This window comes from Parambassis ranga, chromosome 20 (assembly GCF_900634625.1).
Source record: "Parambassis ranga chromosome 20, fParRan2.1, whole genome shotgun sequence".
NCBI classification, from domain to species: Eukaryota; Metazoa; Chordata; class Actinopteri; family Ambassidae; genus Parambassis; species Parambassis ranga.
Window position 1 is genome coordinate 7943047 of NC_041040.1, and position 12623 is coordinate 7955669.

Here is a 12623-nt window from a genome sequence, read left to right on the forward strand (position 1 = left end):
GCCATACATAATGAGCGCCTGCATTCATTGGCCTCCGCGAAATATAACTCGCTCAGAATCGCTTTTCATGACTCAATGATCCCATTATCAGGCAGTTTTTATTCATCACTCCCTGTCGTCTTCAGATCAGAATCAAATATCTCGCTTGGGGAGGTTTAGGATCTTACCACATCAGCGCTGTCACTGAGTGTGTGTTTGAGGGTACAATGTAGATTACACAAACAGAAGCAGTATGATGACGCTGTCTACACATCTTCCTCTCTCTCTGTCTGTTAGAAATGCTGTTTCTGCTTCGGCTTGTGAGGGGGAAATACTGCCATATGGTGTTTTCTTCACTGACGAGGCTCTCGTCTCATGTCGCCCATGCCGATATGGTTAGCACAGCAGGAGGTCTGACTGATGAGAGCATTGCCAACTCTTTTTGGTATTTCAGATTATGTGCCACTTCAGAACTCATCACTGCTTTCTTGCACTTGTGTCAAAGTGAGCGCCAGAGGCTCCATTTAGGTTCTGAGTTCATTACCACATGTGTTATTAGGTCTCACATATGCTATTTTCACATAAATAACTCAATATTACATCAATATTATATCAACTCTATTGCTTTATTGCACCAAAGAGGAAGCCCTGGAGTGTTTAATATAATGTCTAATATAGCAATAATATGATTGGGAGAGGACCTGTCCAGGGTGAACCCATGATGGATGGTTTGGATGATGGATCGTGGGATGATTGGGAGATGGCACAAGACCAAATATGGTATCAAAAGTGTAAGAAGCACGTTTTGTTGGCATTTTGTGGGAAACAAGAACAAACTGTAAACAATGCTGTTGCATCCAAACCATAATTACAGCTGTGCACTTGAGATGCCAAAGCTAACTGCCACAGTTACAGTTGTAGTGGATTTGTCAAAATTAGCTTTATACATGTCTGATGGATAAAGACCAAATAACATAAAAAAATCTCATTAAGCCATCTGCATCTGTTCAAGCAGCACTTACACACTAACCAGACAGACTGATGGCAGACACTGGCCTCCACGCTGCTTTCTTTACTCACATAAGTTGTAGAACTAGATGAGTGAAGTCAGAAAGATCAGGAAAACAAACAGAAAGGGGATTACTGGCAATGATCAATGAATCAATCATTGTTATAGCGAAACATTCGCTGTGTCTCCTCAGGCTTTGTTTTGTCCAGATTGGCCCTACTGACATACAAATGTGAGATTTGGTTGTCGTCGGCTAAGTAGCCAAGATAGCGACCATCGACAGTGAGAGTTTTTATTCTTTCTCAGTAGATAGATAGAAACTCTAGGTGCATTTACATGAATCTACTTGTGAGTGTCAACACACTTATTCAGATTAAAAAAAAAATGTTATTCATCCCTGAAAGGCAATTCAGTTCCTTCAGTCCGTTAGGAATGATAGGAATAAAAAACATGTATATACCACCGCCAAGTGTAAGAGCCAGAGTACAGAGGCATCTGAACAACATACCAAATAAAATAAATGTGTACTTAAAATATATTGGCGCTGAAAAACCTGACCGTAGAAAAATACAGCCTCCTCTAATAGTTCACCGTCTGACTACTCAGCATTGAGCAATTTAATAGCTGAGGGAAAGAATGATTTTGAGTAGCGGCTAGTCCAACTAAGTACACCTGAAATAGCAAGTAATAAGGAAAAAACATGAAATGTGAAAATGTTGTTGTTGTCAGACGGTGAAACGGCTATTAAAGAAAACAGCTGCTAATGTTATAACAATATAACCATCTACACATTAGAATAGAGAACTGTGTTTAAACCGGCACTGAGGAGCAGTTTATATTATTACAGATGCATGTTTTGCTGCTATCCACCCCCCGCCTTAAAAACCAGTTACTGAATCATCAGTGTGGTATGGGTGCTGCAAGTGAAGGAGAGGTCAATGAGGGGATTAGTCATGAAACCCTGACAGGAGGGCCCATTATGAGGGTGGCTACAGCAGACGAGGACGAGGAGGAGACACGTCGAGGAAAAAGAAAAAAAAAAGGCCTCTCCATTAATGAAATGGGTCACCACATGAATGTTGAATGTGCTCTGTCAACGTTGAGGCAGAGAAAAATGCCTGCGATGTGCCTGCTTTCTGCACCCGAGCACCCCGTTTCCAGCACAATAGAAACACCTCACTTGAAAATAAAAAAAGGGCTTTATGAAAAAATCTGATCAAAAAATGGCTCAATGCACCCACTGAGAGTGTCAAGATGTTAATGTAACACCAGTAAACACTTAGTTATCATCATGTCTGTATGTTGGGAACTATAGATGAACTATAGATACTTCCTGCATCACCGATATAAACAGCATTTGTATGTATGTATGTATGTATGTATGTATGTATATATGTATGTATGCATATATGTGCCTGTGTGTGTGTGTGTGAGAATTTTCTATTAAATTCCTGTTGAAGCAGATTTGGATTTATCGAACACAATATGAGATATATTGCCTGGAGGATATGTTTTGCCCTGCCACACACACACACACACACACACACACACCTAGAATGGATGAATAAGGATTCATGGAAATACTGTATGTGGTGCAGCCACATCCCATAAACAGTACACCACCAGTGGAGCATGAATTGTCTCGTCATGCGGGCCACATCAGAAGTGCACTCTTCCAGTCCAAGACATAAATTCAATTTGTTGTCTGCACCGGCTACTAATAATGGCAAACCCATTGGGAGAGAAATCAATGCGTAAAAATACAAGATCTGCAGCATCAGCAAAGCAGCACTCAAGAAAACAAGCAACATTTGTATCAAGTTAAAAGGTGTAAAACTTCATATCTGGAAGTGGAAAATGAATGTATCTTCATCCCCGAGAACGAGAGAAGGATTTGTTGGAGCGAGGCGCCTCCTGTCCTCTGCTCGGCTGATAAAAATCTTTCATGTCACTTGTCGCTTTGCTCCTCATATCTCTGGACTCAGTTGATTCCTCTGGCCTGTGATAAACAGGAAGGGATTGGCTCGTACACCTTCTGTGGGTTCAGTGTCAGCGACACGGCAGCTTATCGCCTGATTTTATTTGTACATAAAGCTTTCAGTGTTCTTGATTTTATTTTCTGACTGAACAACGGTATTTACACACCGCTCTGAGGGTTCTGTTATCATGTGTCAACAGCAGACATATCTTTGTATTTGCTCATATGACCCAATGGGCTTGGTGTATCTACAGTGTATCTTGCTACTTCTTTCAATTTGTACCATAATTTAGTGGTTTTATTAATTTATTCTCATTTATATTTATCAACCTTTCTAAAGCAAAGACTGTGTTGAGGATTGTGCTTCCTCACACAAACTACCCCTACCGAGCTCTCTACAGGCAGCCTTCTTTATAAACCCACTGTAACTCAGATGGGGAACAACAGAAAGCAAACACTCTTCTGCTGTTTATGTTATGGATATTTTAAAAAAGAGAAAGAAATAGCAGAGGCCTTGTGAAAGTACAGTACAATAGCTTTAAGCTGGATTGTTTTTGGAAAGGGGCAACTCAGCAAACAGAGACTAAGCAGTCAAAATCCATCCTTCTTTCATCCTGTCATTTGTATGTGAGAGTGGTAGGGAGAGCAGGGGAAAGGCAGAGGAGGTTTTAAAAAGGCAGAGAGAAGAATCTGCTCTTGGTAAAAGGTGTTTAATACTCAGAGGCAGGTTGGAATTTAGGATTCACACACACTCATCTTCTAAAGACAAACGGTTTGGATAAGATGCTTTACTAACACCAATGACCTTCAAACATTAAGACAAAAGTTGTTTGTTCAAACGCATTCAAGGTTTAAACAAGTGATATTTTATCTATTACTGTAGCAACAGTTTGCTTCTCAACACACTTTAAAAAAAAATAAAGGTCTTTTATTGATATTTGTATTCATATGTTAGGTAGTATGTAAGCCTGTTTACTAGTCCACTAAGTGGGGACCCTTGCAGTTCTCTCTTTGGCCTATAAAAATGTGAAATTATACAGGTGTATATATACATTTGTTTAAAATACTATGTCTAAATATATATTTTATGAGGGCTAAGCATGTAAATATTAAAAATAATCATCATCAAACATACTATTTACTATTTATTTACAAATGCACAATGTAAGGCACGGTGTGGTGTAGTGCAACATTAGCATTAGCATGTTCAGGTAAAATAAGGCAATGTTTAGATATTATATGAAAAGCTAAAACTAAATTTGGCACTTAAACTTAAACAGTTCAGAATTTTAATCATGGCTGACATTGCCACGGACAGATCAATGCCGCCAGTGCGGCTAAAAATGCGTCCATTCTCTTTAAACATGAACTAATTAAGCATCTGAACCGCGGCTTGATTGACAGGTGTAACATCACTGCACTGAATATTTTTGTCCCACCATCCATGCCTCATTTTGGTCCATTGCCATAGAGGACACAGACACAGCGACAGTGCTCTGATGTTGCCAGCAGCTGTATGTCTCTGCACAGGCAGCTGTGGCCTCTAAATATGGTGCCACTGGTTCTTCACTGCTGCCACCACGCTTAACCTCATATTCTGGCCCATGCCTGTTCACTTTGCATTTTTCAAGTCCGCCCTCTCATTTGTTTTTTCTTCACCTTCACGGTTCACATGTGTATTGCTTGGGGAGGGTTTTTGCAGCTGGGAAAATCCAATTAATTGGACAGGGGGGGCCCAGCTTCTATATTAATACTGCTCACGAACAGGAACACACCCACCACAGCTGGCTAAAAGGGTGCATGTTTGAGCACATGACTTAACATAAAAAATGTTCCACACAGCTGAAAGGAAATTCAACATTGTTGTTCTCATTATCAACATTAACAAGTGCTTTACGAAATAAAAGCTTGAGCTGCATGAGGACAAAAGGGGGAGTGCAGGTGGCACGAGGACAGATGGGGCTAATAAATCATATTAGGATTTACGGTATTTCGTGCCGGTGTATGTCGCTGTCTGCCTGCTTGTCTTTGCTTCTCTACAGCTGGAGGTTGCTTCCGAAAACTTTCAGATGCTCTCTTGTCCGTGCAGCACACACACACTTTTCACGGATCTGATTGTCTTATGAAGCAGGCTCTTCCAGCACAGAGGGAAAAAAGTTTCTGCGTTGACTGATAAAAATTTCTTTTGAGCTCCTCAACCTGGCAGACTCAAGCAGGGAGGGCGTCAGTGAGAGACGAGGATCAAAGTCGGGAAGGTGGAGAAATGGCTTGGACAGAAGTCAGGAGCGACAGGTGATGTAGGTGTTGATGGAAGGAGGAAGAAAAGAGGCAAAAGAGAATGGAGAGGCAGGGAGGGGTTGTTTGGTAGCAGGCTGAGTTCCTTTCAGCAACAAAGAGCACAGATAAAGCAAAGAAAAGAGGTGTTCTGGAAGAAACTATGCTCAGTAATAGGTCAAATGTTTCGTAAATATGGTCAAAAACACCTCAAATGTCAGCTGAGGACTATAGCTACACTCCTCATATCAGTGATGCACGCATATTTAAATAAAGTACCCAAGCTGCAAAGACAAAAAGATTCTAAATCTGCGGAAGCTTCAAAGAGAAGATGTAAGATTCCAGCTGAAAACTTTAGGTCACTAGTTAATAAAGCATCCACTGCTTCTCCTCTCACAGCTTCACACTGAACGGGTTCAAAACAAAGAGAAAGACACAAACAAAAGCAGCGTGGGGGAAACGCAGGCGTGGGTCAGAGGACGGACTCAGGATAGCCTTTAACAATTTAATATTAAAATGTGGGTTGGCAGTATCATCACTCACATACTGAGAGAATGCATCCCTTATGTGGATAAGGTGAATGGAGAAGTTCTATTTAAGCAGAACTACTTTTGTTTAGTTTTTTTGAGAAAAACACAACAAACTTTTAAAATATACTGTGGTGTGCTTCCCAGTGTTCCATATTAACCTGCGTTGGCTAGTTTTCTAAAGTAACCTTAGCAACTGTAACAATAGAGATGTTTTTTTCTTTGCAGCTCTGCCTTTACTTCCATGAGTCACCCTCCACTAATTGACCTCATTCTACAGTAGATATGGCAGACATACATTAGACACTTTGACTTATAGCCTCACTGACTCACATTGTTTGCTGACCAAACAAATGGCCGCTGGGTCATTTGATTACAGCCATTAAACTAACATGTGGCATGGATGTTAACAGATGGTCCGAGTTATCTGGACCAGTCACTTGGCCTGTCCCACAAACATGGCATTCTCCCACACATGACTAATAGCGACTGCTGATTCAAAAAAAAAAACAGGGCTGAAAGGCTGAGCATGCCACAAGGTAAATAGATGCTTATGGCGGTGGAGAGTGAGGAAAAAAAGAGAGACTAAGGAGGGAAGACAAGAGGAATGACTTATTCACGGGGGAAGTGGGCAGCAAGAAACATGAAATTAGCACAAATAGATTATCTGTCCACTACAGCCAGGCCTAAGAGCAAGCCAAGCACTGTGGAGAGAGGAAAAAAAAGCAGATCGACTTCTTGTTTGTTCCTCCCTTAGGGGATTCCAATGGAGCCATCACTCACCAAATTGCTGATCTGTAGTTGGAACAGCTGTATCCAAAGCACACGTGCACTGGACTACACAGCAATTAGAATGCACCAATAGTGTGACCCGTGCACTGTGGGAGAGATGAAGTGTCTAATCCCTTACAGATGGTATATATTTTTTTTTGCATGCCTCAGATAAATAACCTCTCTTTATCACACCTTCGGATAATAATGTGCTAAAGCACTATGGATTTAATCCAAAAAAACCATAATAGAGCATTGCTATAGTAATGACAAGCCATCCTCTATAATGCACAGCATTGCAATAAACACAGCAATGCAGACATACGCTGCTGTTATTGCACAACATGCAATTAATCAAACGTATTGTTGCAGATAAATATTGCTTTAAGTAGGAGGGGATGAAGACATAATGACGTGTTTACAGGGAAATGTGCAGAGCCATATGACAGCTAGACGTACAATGAAATACAAACATCTGAATCCCATGCAACATGTTATCTCACTCCAAATAGCTTCACAAATGTTTTCTGATCCAACACAGAACACAGCATTCATACAATGCAGGCTTAACTAACTTCACTGCTGTTATTTTTCCTTCAGTGTGTCTTTGCTCCACTAGTGGTCTGTGATGCTTTGGGTGGAATTCCGAAGTTGTGTTTATGATTGCTGACCAATTAGAGGCTGTGTTTCGGATTGTGTGTGCAGCTCTAATCTTAACGGAATAAAAAAATGTACCTAAGTAAAGTCACCTGATCATGGGCTTGGTAGGCAGGAGAATAAATACACAGAAATGGCTGCCATTTCCCCCTTTTACTAATGATCTTTCTAGGTGTTTTAAATTGACGTGTGGACTCACATACCGTGAAACACCCTGCAAGGTGTCTACACTCACAGTCACTGAACAAGCCTTTTTCTTTCCACGAGACCGAAGGGAATTCAGACCAGGAAAAAGGTTGGTGCATCTAATAACCAGTTCACCCCTTCGAGTGAATTACCTGTCTACCCTGCACTCTGTGTGATATAAATTCTGAGGGTTGGCTCTGACCTCCCCTGATAGTGTCCCTCAGCACATACTCTATGCTTTGAATTGAATCCCAACTCTCACAGGTGCAAAGGTAAATTGGTATATTGGGCTTTACATTATTGTTTATGCACTGGGACAGTAACTCTGGAGCAAATTGCACATCAAGAAGTCAAAATCTGTTGCCACGTAAAGAGGTTATTTAAATCTCTGGCCTTAAAAGGATTGTCCTGGTAGATATTGGCAGTTAAAAACCTTGACGATCTAAAAAGAAAAGTGCCAAAAATCCCACCTCCGCTTCTTCCTGTTTGCTGTATTTTGTTTTGGTTTAATGGTGGGTAGTGCTTTTTGCCGATGTGTGGTTAGTGTTAATCCCTGCAGTCGATGTAAGGCAATGCAATACAACTGTGATTTTGTTTGCATATATGAGACAGAGACTGAGAGCCTTTAGAGACGGGGATAAATAGAGCGAGACGGGGAAAGGGGACAGAGCCCGAAAGAGGGGGAAAAAAAACCAAGAACCAGAAACAGATCCTTTACTAGTCTGGATCTTCTCCAGCTTTAATTACACTGTATTGATCACAGGCAAGAGGGAGGAAGAGGAGGGACGGGAGATCGAGTGAAGAGAGAGACAGTTGGTGGGGTTTCAGGCTGTAGTTACTGTAAAGCATGTAAAAAAAGGCAATTATTCCAAAGCCATACAGTAGATAATTAGAAAATCCTCCCCCCTTTCTCTCCACACAGCCATTTAACACTGCTGAAACAATGAAACCGTGAGGGTGTCAAATTCATTTAAGTCACCAGCCAGTATGCATTGTTCACATCCATCTCAGAGCTCCACGCCTGGTTTGATTTGAAATTCTCAGCATCGATTTTTCCCCCCCTTTGGTGCGGCCCTTCCTTGTGATCAACCATAATAGAATGGTCATGCATGGCACTTCTGGCTTCCCTGTGACAACCTCAGATACATGTTAGACAGATGCAAAGCGGACTACTTGTGGAAAAATTCGCTCTTTTCTAGGTTGACCTACTTTGGCAAAGAGCTTAGGTTCCTTTTCTTTGTTTCTCGCACTGTTGTGGCAAGGGCAAAATCTGCAAGCTCTCCTACTGTATTTCCCTCCACACCCACTCGCTCTCCTGATCCAGGCGGATGGTAGCTGAGTCCAGCACAGTGAAATATGCCAGACTCAACCTCGCTGCCCCAGCAAAATCTCTCCCGGCAAGTCTCACAGAACTGTATTCTGGGGTTAAGGAGCTTATGTCTCGTATACGACGCACAGAGAAAAGGGGCTGAGCAGTGATTCGCCACGGGAGAGCGTGGAGGGGGGGTAAGAGGAGTGAAGCCTCTCTGTGTAGAGCATATCTCATTATGGCTGAACTGTGTGTTACCTTTGGTAAACAGTGGGGAACATTTCTCAGGCGAGCGTCACTCCAAAAGCAGCAGGCTGGTAAACGACCACGGCCCGACGGTGCCGCAAAGCCATTGCTCAAATCTACAGCCCCACAGGGATGTATGAGTTGGGTCATGATTAGTCAGATAGAATAAATAATCTTTGCTTATGACAGCCCTCTTCATTTCGCTGTGTGCGTTGAATGGATGCTCCCATCCAGCTCTTTTGTGTTAGTAAATTCCCTCCAGTTATTTTTGCTGAACGACCTTCTCAATCACAAGAAAAGTCAAAAACTCAATTTCTGAGCAGGGCATTCATTACCATAGACCCTTTTTTGCTCAAGGGTACCTGCATTTAATGTGCATCACAGCGATGTGTAGAGCTCAATTTCAGTTGTGTATAGTGGATAACAACAAATTAGGGAGTCATTAAATTGAAATTGAGAATATTAATGTAAATAATGTCACAGCATGTTTTTCTCTTTTAGCCTCCTCATGCTAAAAACGTTGATTCCACACAGCCACACTAAATAGAACAAACAATATCAAGCAGGACACTGATACTGACATTTCTATTTGTAGTCATCGTTCCCAAGTCTATCTTCAGGCACACTGTGACACGCTCAGTGTTGCGAGCTACGGTCTGGCAGCCCGACTTCAACACTTCCGCCCATTTCCTCAAATTGTTGTGACGTTCCGCTACTCTGCGCTGCTGTACAGTGGAGCCTCTCATGTGTGAAGAGCAAAACAAGAGTAATTAAATCTTCATTCCTTCACCCCTACTGCCAACACACACACACACACATGCACAACTGCATTCACATCTGTTAAATTGAAAAACCACACAGTGTAAAACAGATCCACTTAAGCGTATGCCCCAGTGACTCTTGTAGTAGCGTCAAGAAGCAGAGGACGCTTTTGTCGGCCTTTCCGCTAACAGTATAATGGCGTCTTGTTTTCATGTTATATGACCCTCTGTGGATTCTGTAAATCAGACACTAATTACAGCGAGCAGTGACCTGACGGCTGAAATGCTACATCTGATGTCTTCCACGGTCTGATAGACAGCTGAGTGAATCTGCCGCCCAAAACTCGAGTGCTTCAGCAAACCGTAAGCAGCTTGGTTAATTAAGACATGCTGACAACTGGTGAACTCTGCACATCGTTATGGATCCACTGCCTAATTGGAAAGAATGGTTAAGTGTAAACACATTTTTCCTCACTATTAGGCAGTTGTACTGTACCTCCAGTAAAACCACAGAAAAACCACAGAGGGGTCAATCTATAGCCTCATCTTTACATTATCCATCCTTTCACGACCCAGGCCACAAAATTATTCAGCCTCAAGCAACCCCATTTTAGTTGATTAATTGCCAAAATATATGGGAATTCTAACCAAGCGAATGAGCAAAAATCATAGACATAGAATCTCTGTCTTACCTTCCTTGGACTTTGATGTCAGAAATGGCGTAGAAGTATCTGGACAGGTTGTTCTCGTCCACCATCGTAGCTCCTGTGGCAGGTCGAAGCAGACGGATCCTCAGATCGGTAATGGTAAAGAAGTCCCTCAGCTTCTTAGTTGTGTCCAGCTGTCCATAAAGCGAGGCCATGTTGTGGAGTCGGGGCCCTGCAAACAGTGCAAATCGGTCCTTGATTTCAAAGCGGACAGTTTTGTCATACTTCCACACGTAGCCCCGCGAGTAGTCCTCGGTGCAGATGATGTCCAGCAGGGTGTGCTGAGAAAGGTCCTGCACCGTCTTGGGCTCCATGGTAAAAGCATCCAGGCAGTCGGTAGCATAGAACTGGTAGGGCTGCCAGGTTCGTCCGTAATCCAGAGACTTTTCTAGGACCATCTGTTCGGGTCGGCCTGACTCAAAGGTGAGGACGATGTCGTCAGTCAGCTCAATGGTCTTGTTCCAAGATAGCGTGATGTTAACCAGGAGGGCCTTTGGGTACTTCTTCCAGGATGTGGACTGCCAGAAGGTTGTGGGGTTACGACCCTCTATGTCGAACATGAGCTCTGGAGGGTGGGCGAGCTCCTCAGTGCTGGCGTCACATTCATTATTACACATGTAAGGGTTCTCCTACAGACAGACAGGAAAAAGGAATGAATGTGTTAGCTGCATCTCAGAGAAGCTGGCCTGTGCATTCACATATGAATATTTCAAGCCACGTAGTTTGCCATTTATGGGTCTGCAGGACCCCTGTTCACTCTTGGTATTACAGTAATTTCACCTCTTTTTATGGCACTGTCATACCATGTCATGACAAATATGGTGTCATGTGATTCACAGAGCTTAAATTAAGACCTGTTTACTAGTCAAAAACAGTAAATAATTTGGTGGAATCAATATCTTAAGAGAGATTTTATTCACTTTTTGAACTCAAATCTTTTAAATGTTTCATTCAGATAAAATATGTCGGATTTTCATTCATGGCTTTAAGAGTGCATTCTTTACAAGCTTTCTGTTTATCAGACCCTATTCTTTGAAAGAGGTCTTTCCAAAAACATTTGTCCGATTTACCACAAATCATTACCAGGCTATGTTCTCTCTCTTTGCTCCCTGGGGGCTCGATCTAGCTGTCAGAGGGAGGAGGCACTCCTCCAAGAGGACCTTTCAAGTGCTACAAGCTCCAATTTATCAGGACAAGATAATCCACTACTTGATTAGGTGGGAGATGTCACCCTGGGTGTGTATGTGTGGAAGAGAGTGTGGCGATGTGGTGAGGAAACAGGGGAGAGGAGCCGGCCTCTGATGTAAGACAGTCTAATGAAGCAGTGAGGCAGAGATCGAGTAAGTTAGGGGGAGAAACAGCTCCATTCGGCTAATAAGCTTTGCAAGTTTTCCCCTCGTCCTCCAAGGCAAGGTGACAATGAAACAGGGTTCTGTCAGGCCTTTTGACTGTTGGAGGGCCCCATTAATATCCTGTCTGGACCATTCCCTACAGGCTTCTCACAGCACTGGATGGCAGTGGCTGGGAGGAAGAAGGCAGCTTGGCAGTGGAAAATTCCACTCGGGTTTGAGTGTACCATCTCAGGGAGGGAGGTTAGGTGTGCCATTAACTGCAGCATCTGGTGCACCATGTACCCACAGACAGATGTGTAATAACTCATGGGCGACAGTTATGCGTGCTTAAGGGGTGTGGGCAGTCTCTGAAAAACACACTTGGCATGCAGGATGTTGTCGTGGCTTGTTGGATGCATGTCGTTAATAGAGAGAGTATGTGTATGAATTTGGTATCAGAGAGTAGAACATGTTGATTAATTAATGTGGATTATGTAATTATTCTGTACCTGTAATTATTCAATACCATGGTAACTAAACTACTTGTAATTGTAATTTTTAGTCAGGGTAGTGTGGTGACAATTATAATTCAGCTTAACATTGCTTATAATTTTTTTATTTTACTTCAATCTTTTCATAGAAATGAAGGTCTTTCAGTTATGCAGATTATACAACAGGTCATTTAGAACAGCATGCAGACAGTAGACACACAGTGAATAGTGGAGCTGAGGTATATGTAAAGCACAGGTTTCTCATAACAATACCTAAGAAAAAGCACTTCTTAGGCGCCACAGCTTTGTTATTGACTGACCCAAAATTCAAGCTTTAACCTATATGTTTACCCTGAAGAGGCAGAGTAGGCAAACAGTTTTAAGTGTGTGTTTATGG

At 42.3% G+C, this 12623-nt stretch overlaps 1 protein-coding gene across 1 annotated transcript in view; it reads right to left on the bottom strand.

Annotated features, from left to right (window-relative positions):
• Positions 1-12623, bottom strand: part of ntng1a (netrin g1a) — a 72019-nt gene that overhangs the window by 29443 nt on the left and 29953 nt on the right. Inside the window, exon 2 of the mRNA XM_028433526.1 lies at positions 10390-11033. Within this exon, the coding sequence (XP_028289327.1) occupies positions 10390-11033 (644 nt within the window). The remainder of the gene's footprint in view (positions 1-10389; positions 11034-12623) is intronic.